An 8,656-nucleotide genomic window follows, 5' to 3' on the forward strand; every position below is an offset into this window, starting at 1 on the left:
ATTGCTTTGAGGTCAAAGCTAAAGATGGCTGTTTCTCTGTGCAAAAGACTTGGTGGCACTTTTCCTGTGTCCCATTCCTGTGAATGGCCAGAGGTAGCCCATGTAACAGACACAAGCTGCTGACCTTGGTGCTTGCTTACCTGCTGCTGGTATTTATTCCAGATGGCACGTATGAAGAAATTATTTTCCTCCCATTTTCATTTACAGGTGCTTATGCTTGGATTTCCTAAGGACGCTGCAGCCTCAAAGACTTACTGCTAATGACAAAATGGGGGGAGGGGAAGTTTCAGCTTGCTGTAACGTTTCACCCCATTGCTATAAATTTATGCAACCTCAGCTCTTCAGCACATCACTCATGTCCAGAGCACCAAATGTCAGGAGCACAATCCTACAAAACATACATACAACTATTGTTAGTTTTAAGGGAAAGACTTTTGCCCTATGATGGTTTGTGCTCATTGCCATGGTTTTAGGCCTGAAAGTTGGTTAGAGATTCTGCAATAGCAGAGGTAAAGCTGAGAGTTTGACAAGCCAAGGCCTGCAAAAGGCATGTCTGCCAGGGGTGGGCGAGTGTGTAGATAGTTCAAAAGGTGTCTTCTAGCAGTGTTTGGTTATTTTTCTGGGGTGTTTTGTGTTTTTTGTTTTATTTATTTAGCAACCCTTAAACAATGGTATGATACATCATGATCTTTAGGGCAAGGGGGTGGGGAGGAGGGGGGTTTGAATTAAGGTGCCTCTGTTCTGACTGTGCTTTAAACAATTTACAAAATATGTTTAAAGCAGCAATGTGACAATTTCCTCAGTGTTAGAAGACCTAAGCCTGTCTTAGATACAGGGGATTCAGGCTCAGTGCTTACAGTGCAGATAGTCAGTGACATGCTGCAAGCGTAGAAGGTCACTGACAGACTTCAGTGGTATCAACCAAGCAGAGTTTGAAGACTTAGTGGCACTTCTGTATCTAATGTTACTACAGCATAATTCAGTAACCTCTGAAATATGCTTGGATGCCTTGAGGCTGAGCTTTACAGTAACATTTACTCCTGACAAGAAGGAGTGCTGGCACTATTTCAGTGTTTCCCTTATTCCCACTGCTAAAACCAACGAGATAGGCTACACTAAAATAGGATTCACTATTTGTGTTCTTGTTAACTGCTTGTAAAATGTAAAAAAAATTACCCTGCTAGATGAAGCGTCTATGCTTTCAGGAACATCAAATGTCTGCAGAGTAAATTGGGAGAGCTGCCTTGAACAACAGCAGGCTCTTCTAGAGGTAATGCGGTAATTCACTGTTCTCCTGGTAACTGAATTAATGGTTTGCTACTTTGCATCAACGCATGGGTTCCCAGACTTCCTAGGAGGTTCTGTCAGTTCTCCTATGGAAAGCTAATGTATAGTCACCCTTCCATTTGATACAGATATCACCATGTTGTGATCTGAAACTTAAGAGTTGTAGCTAAGTCAGTCTTTCCAGAGAAAGTTGAACTGCCTCTTGTTCAAGTCAAACCTTTCCCAAATGTGTATCATTTCTAAATGGTCTTTTAGAATTAAGACTGCAAATGCATTTTTACAAGTAGATAATAAATTACCAGAAATACATGGGTTTGGGTTGTTGTCCTTGCTATTATTTTCTTACATTGAACTTTACTGTATGCTCTCATTGCAAGTAACACGGGCCTTACAAATGGCACACTTCTTTCACACTTCTTCACAAGCTGTTTTCTTGCTTGTGCTTTTTCTTTTTCCTCCTTTCTTGCTCATGCTTCCCCCCCACCTCCCCGCCCCCACTTGCTTGTGCTTTTTCTTCTCTTTTTTCTTTGCACTTGCTCTCCTTTTCTTCCCTCTACTGACTTTTAACTACAGTTACAGACCTCATTCAGGAAAACCACCTAGGATTCATGCCAGGTCAGTTATTAATGATGTATATACCTCAGGATAATGACCAAAACCAGTAACAAACACTTCTCAGAGGCTGCCACAGATTTGATAGAAGCACAATTGCAAGCAAAATTTAGTGTTTTCACAACTGGAAAAGCTGACTGCAAGAATTTGGTGGAAATGTGAAGGAAAGAGTAATATCACTGTCCAGATACAATACTGTATCCACAGATACTGTGATACAATATTCGCTGCAAAATATCCAAGAGGCCACTGCATTTGCAGAAGTATGTACAAACAGGAAATGTGCTCCTTTCCAAGTGTTGCTTATTTTCAGATTACATGGGGAGGTGGTTCCTAGCACTACCAGAAAGAGCAAGGAATTGATTATAAATGTAAGATTACAGGGTAGAAGACAAACAATTATTTATAAAGCTGGTTGACAGCAGGGCCAACAGCATTCAGTGGTGAAAGGGAAGCTGTATGAGTGGATTCCACTGACTTTTGACGCTGCAAACACAAAAACAAAGCTTATGGCTGATAGATTTGTTTTTATTATCATAGAACAGATGAACTAAAATAAGCCAACAATATAATTTTATGCCAACAGCCATCTTTCTAGCACAGGCGGTGACTGACTCAATGTACCCTTCTCCCCCCTCCCTGGGTCTCTGTTCAATGGGGAGCAAATGGTGGTGGCTCTTGCACATGGGTTTTGGACTCCAGTGATCTTACTCTTTTTATTTGTAGAGGTGTGCCTGGGAAAAGAGGAGGCGGGGGAGCAGAGAAAAGAGTATATATGTTGTAGGAGCAATAAGCAGAAAGGCTTGTGGATCCTCTTGCATGCTCACGTGTTGTGACCAGGTAGATAGGATAACTGGAGAATCATGCCCACTTTCAACATGTAGCAAGCCCCTAGTTGCTACTCTAGTCAAGCCAGGACTTTCTTCCCATTCCAAGCTAACAAAGGGCAAGATGCACTCAACGGGGGAGTTTTTTGGCAGGGTAAGGGGCAGTCTATGTAAAATCAAACCGAAAAACAACCACCACCACCACCACCTCCCAAAAAAAAAAAAACCCAAAAAAACCAAACCAACAAACCAACCTGCATTTTAAGCCACTTCAAAGTAAAAGTCACTTCTTATAATATAATAGATATTTTTTTAAATGGCAGGACCACCATCCTAGAAAGACAAAGGGCTTGCACTCAAGACCAAAGAAAGAAAAACAAAAAAACAACCAAACAAAAAAAACCCAACCAAAAAACCCAAGAGTGGCCCCACTCTCAAGCTTGGCTCTTCTCTAAAAACAGCACTCATCATCCATCTGAATAGGTGAAAGGAGGAGTGGACAGAAAATAAAATAAAATTGGTGCAACTTCTCGCCAGGTGGCGCATTAAACCAAAGCTCCATACAGTCCCATACGACTACATGTCCTGTGGTGGCAGCATAATTTCTTTCAGCTTTCATTGCTGTATATGTCTGTATGTATATCTGAACATATACATACACATACACACAGAATATATAATATTGTTTTTAATGTTAGTTTTGATCCTGCAGGAGGGCTCATCTCTCTTTCACATGGTTCTGTGCTCCTGCGCTGTTGCTGCTCCCATTGCCACTCCCGTTACTGCTGCTCCCGCTGCTGCTGCAGAGGACCTCTGTGAGGTCATCCATGATGGTGGTCTCTTTAGGGTCCACGAGGTTGAACTCCCTGATGAATAGGATAAAGTGTGTGTAGAGCGTGTTTAAATGTCCGTGCAGCTCCAGTGCCAAAGTCTCCTTAAAGTGTGAGGAGTAGATATGGGCCAGCACATGGAACAGGTACTTGCAGATCTTCTTCACTAGGGACTCAAACGAGTTTGGGAATTCCTTGCCTGAAAGGAGGACAGAGAAAACACCATGATAGCTCCAGCTGCTCACCTTCAGCCTCACAGCAGCATTTGTTTGGGCTGAACTGTGGGTTAAGAGCAACTAGCCCACCTTATACAGCAGACAACTTGTGGGCCCTGTATCATCCTCTCATCTTGTTCTTTTTACAGGAATTCAGGGGAAGAATCTAAGGAGGTTTTAAGCATTTTCATTTGAAGTTAAGTTTTAAACCCTAAAGGTTCAAAAATCAGGAAGCAAGTGTAATCATTCTTTAAAACCGCAACATTTTTTTCTTACTGGCTGTAAAAATAACGAGATGTTCTTCTGGGTCCTTATCTAGTTTGTCCAGGAGTAGCAGATTTTTCCCCTGGAAGTACATAATGCTTGGGAGACCAATTCACAGATCCTGAAATGGAAGCTGAGGTACACAGGCCTTGGTAGTGCGCAGCAGTTTGACTAACTGTATATAACGACTTTCCTCATTTTGTTGTTGAAATTCTATCAAATGGGAAAAGAAATGGAAGGAAATACTGGGTGCCTTCTATCAGGTGCAGTTGAAATTGTGCTTGCTGGAGCAGTACTGTGCCTGCCTAGTAAAAGACGACTATTGGACAACTACTTTGGTAACACTGAAAGTGAAACTGAGGCAAGCAGAAAAGCAACACCTGCCATCCTGTGCATGATGCACAATACGAAGTATGTTACTGGTCTAAAGTGCACCTTGGCCACACGGACCACTCACTTGCATGCAAAGCCCTCACTGACCTTGAACAAGCATATTTAAAAAAAAAAAAAAAAGTCAACTGCAGCTGACTTACTAGACACTGCCTCTTTCCAAATCAAGATGCCTGTAAGCAAAGGCTACTAGCTTAATGTTTGCTATATTGTAATGTCCAAGTTCCCCAATTATCTGTTGAGGGGGCTCAAGAAGCCAGCTGCTTTTAGTCATGATTAACGCCATAACTTCAGGTCTCTCTTTTTTTCCCCTTAACCAAAGGCATTGCATGTAGCAATCTTGTTAGGATACAAATTTGAGTTAAAGTTACTTTCCTGTTGCTTTTCAATTCTAAAAAATCACATTCTTTTTTAATCTTTGGAAGGGAAGGGAGACTGCAAACAATCTGTGAGACAAGGCCGGGTTGGGCAAGGAAGACAAGCCACATTCTTGGCAATCCAATTTATTTCCCCCTTAATGCATCAGGGCTCTAAAGGAAATAGTAAAACAACAAGAAGGTTAAATTTTACTAGCAGCAGGCTGTATTGAACACATACATGCTGACAGTTTTCAAATTTTTATCCTCTCTGAATACAGGCTAGAAGATCTCAAAATGCTTGAAGAAAAATGTACTGATGATGAAATACAAGCCAAGGGGACAGGATTGTGAGCCTTTCACCCCACTTCATATGCCAACAGTGCAACTCCGTCTTACTGCAAGAATGAACCAAACTTAAAATCTCCCTTAAAAAAACCCCCAAAACATCAAACAAACAAGTGAGAAAGCTGTCTGGTATTAATACATATGCTGAATGCCAACTTTCACCTTACTTATGGCATCTGCGAAGAGCCACAGGAAGCGCCTGTCCAAAAGCAGACATACCGTATTTTGTTGGAAAGACGTCCTCATCTGTCACTAGTTTCTGCACTGAACTCATGACGAAGTCAACATACTGAGGAGCAGTGCACTTGATCTTCTTTCCCCGCTCATCATACCAGTAGTACTGTCTGTGGAGAGAATTGACAGTGTCACCACATTATATCTTGGCTCCTCAGCTCAACCCCTCTAAGAGGTTAGTGTCTAAATAATATTAAACAACAGCTGCAACATTACCAAAATACATCATAGCTGCTACAGAAGAGATTCACTTCAGGGTATCTTTCTACATCAAAAACCTTGAATTTCTGTTTGCCAATTTTGTTTCTCCCTATCAATTTAGTAGTAGTACCAAGCACAGAAAGCCTGCTGACAAGTCTCCATGGAAAGGAGCTCTACTGAGGCAGTGATAACTCCCTCTCCATGACAGACTGAGAGTTTACTTACAGTCTATAGAACTGTACAGGAAAGCATTATATAACTATTTTAAAAGGGCAACAACATTGCACAGTGATACACTGGTGATCTTCTGATACTTAACATCACAAAACATAAATTAGTCTTGCCGTGTAATATTATTAAACAGACAGAAGGTGGCTCCAAAACACCGGTTTTTCAAGCTGGTGCTCTGAAGTACTGGCAGCATTTTTAAGCGCTGCAAATCCTGTTCCAAAATCCAATCTGGGGAAAGTTTTCAGGACCCTTCTGCACATCCCTACCAGCGTGCCTTAAGAACTCTGTTCCTTTGGTTACAGACTCCCCAAAACATCTGAGTTTACATTTGACTCTGGAACGGGTGAATAATCCTGTTGGATCTTAAGGAACAGGAGACATCCGCATATTGCCTGGCTCTTCAAAAGCAACCCTAATTCAATCAGTTAGCCATAATCATCTTGATTAACTGCAGCCATCCCTCACCTGACGGAGAACCTGCAGGCTACAAAAGCACTGAAGGTTTGTTCCTTCTTTTTTTCTTTAAGTCATGGTTAATTAAAGCACCTCTGACTGTTACCAGGAGCAGCTATCCATCACATTAGGCACATACAGTGAGAAATGTTTTACAGATAACGAATTTGGCAAAACACTCTTTACTTTTTTTATTTTGTTTTTGCCTGTCACGTTAGCGGTATCTTGAGTTCTAGTTCCTGAACTTTTCCTTCAAACAGTCTAAGCTCCAGGCACAGTCCTGTATCATTATGGGACTGATAAGAAATCCATTGTACTGGTCTTCCCCGAACACAGCATAGGTGGGGTTTGCTGATGACCTTTGGAAGCAAGGTTGGAAGTGCAAGACACCTCACCCAACACGAGCCCATAAAGCCAGGGTACCATTTTTTGCCTATCTGTTTAGCTCCAACTCTGCTGGTGTGGGCTAATGATTTGTTATCTGACATTGCTCACACAAATCACTAAACAAGCCTCGCTGTAGCACTAGACAAAATACCACTTCAGCATGACGTTTAGCCACCTTTGAAAACTTTTTTTTTTGGCACAGAAGATAAAGATTGAATGTTTTTTCTATGCCTAACAGGACTAGATTGCATTGAACTGGAAGGATGTATACACGTCACTTGGAAAGTGAAGTTTTATGTATACTGACCAGCAGAACAGTCCTGAAGCAACTAAAGAAAAATGTTAAGTAGCAAATGAAAAGTTTTAATTTACAAAGTGTTTTCATTGCCCTGAAAGATTCTTCAGGGACCTGAGGGTGGTGAGGTGAAGACACTAATGACACTGTTCATGCCCCAAGCCATATGAAAACAAGAGGAAGCTGCAGAAATGAGTAGTTCAAACTTTTAGAAGAGGAAGGGCAACGGAAAACTAGTTCTGCAAACATTTAAGGTTTAGAATTTTTGTTTCAGCTCATTTTCAGCATGTGGTGCTTGGTCACTCTGTTGTTTACTAGAGAGGGCATGATTGACTGCAAAAGGGCATAAAAAGGTGAGCAAGTGGATGAAAACAGCAGGAGTTAAAAGCTCTTTGTAGAGCTATGTCAGGCATCACAAGTAGCATTTGGGCCCTTAGGCGCAGACTGTGTTCTTCATCACTGCTTACTTCCTTTATACAATCCACATATAAGGAATTATACAATGTAGTGCACAAACACAAGCCACCTCATTTGTCTAGTCCTGCAGTAAGCTGGAGCAAGACAGTTCTAGGCAACTCAGACTTATTTTGGGTCTTAAGACAATGCTTGTTGCCAAGAGCAGAAGCAGACTGGTCTGTCTGTACCTCAGCAGTTTTCTCATGCTGCAGAAATCCTCAACTGCAAGATAGAAAGCGTAGTTTAGAGTTGCCCTTAGGCACAAAAATGAATCTGAATAATTTGATTTTAGTTAAAAGAAACAGTTTGGCAACTGTACAAGTTCACTTACATGAAAATATAAGTGAATAGATCTGCTGTAACATCCCACTGCATACCCTTTTTGCCTTTCCTAGAGAACATTAGGCTAATTATGCAAAACAGGAATTTAAAAGAAGAATCATTAACAATAAGGGGATAACTGCAAGGATTGTCCTGTTGATTAGAATCACGTGTCTTCCTCATGTTTCAAGTGCTGTGAACAGAGTCTTCGCAGGTCCTGGAGGAAGAGAGGAGCCCCTGACATGCCACGAACACCTGGTACGCGGTTCCCACCCATGCTGGAGCTAACTCCGTTAACAAGATAGGAAGCAGGTTGGGGCCATCGAAGGGCTCGGCTGGGCACAGAAGCCTAACTGCATTCCACCACTGGCACAGTGACAGTACAGCCCCATATTAGGCAATGGATGGGAAGCAGAAAGGACAAGAAGACGACACCTAAAGGCACTTTTTCAAAAAGTGCTCACATGATACAGATTTTGATTATTTTATTTCCTATGTAAAATTCTGGCAGATTTAAACTTCCCCAGTATGGAGAACATGAGGAATTTGCAGCTCCATTCTAAATCCCAGGGAGAAATTACTATGATGCAAATAATAAAGTATAACACATATGAAGTCACAGCACTGCATCTTAATATATGTACATATTTTATCCCTTTTCCTCTAAAACATTCTGGGTTTGTGTTGATGACATAGAAGCCAAGGCAGAACAGAAGTTACATCAGTATGTAAGAAAAGCTTCTGGAAGGAGGGAAAGGCAAATGCTGTGGAGATTATGTGGACTGGAAAGGAAGGAGAGACAGTCCTGCTAGAAATACCAAAAGATGGGTTATGAAGAAAGCATGATGGCAAATTGTATCAAATGCAAGGGCTTGTCAGCAACTCGGAATAGCTTTGATAGTTTGATAGGGGCAAAGCAACGTTTAGATGGGGGGGGGGGGGGGGAAAG

The 8,656-nt window shown here is 41.6% G+C and overlaps 1 protein-coding gene across 5 annotated transcripts in view; it reads right to left on the reverse strand.

Annotated features, from left to right (window-relative positions):
- Positions 1-2,406: 2,406 nt before the first annotated feature.
- The window catches only part of MOB2 (MOB kinase activator 2), a 121,227-nt gene continuing 114,977 nt past the window's right edge, over positions 2,407-8,656 (reverse strand). For all 5 annotated transcript variants that reach the window (XM_009288669.2, XM_009288668.2, XM_009288671.2 and 2 more), the window contains exons 4-5: positions 5,349-5,473; positions 2,407-3,755 (exon numbers count right to left, since the gene is read on the reverse strand). In XM_009288669.2, coding sequence (XP_009286944.1) covers positions 3,445-3,755; positions 5,349-5,473 — 436 coding nt within the window. In that variant the 3' untranslated portion in view covers positions 2,407-3,444. The remainder of the gene's footprint in view (positions 3,756-5,348; positions 5,474-8,656) is intronic.

The sequence above is a fragment of the Aptenodytes forsteri genome, unplaced genomic scaffold (assembly GCF_000699145.1).
Source record: "Aptenodytes forsteri isolate BGI_AS27 unplaced genomic scaffold, ASM69914v1 Scaffold8, whole genome shotgun sequence".
Taxonomy (NCBI): Eukaryota; Metazoa; Chordata; class Aves; order Sphenisciformes; family Spheniscidae; genus Aptenodytes; species Aptenodytes forsteri.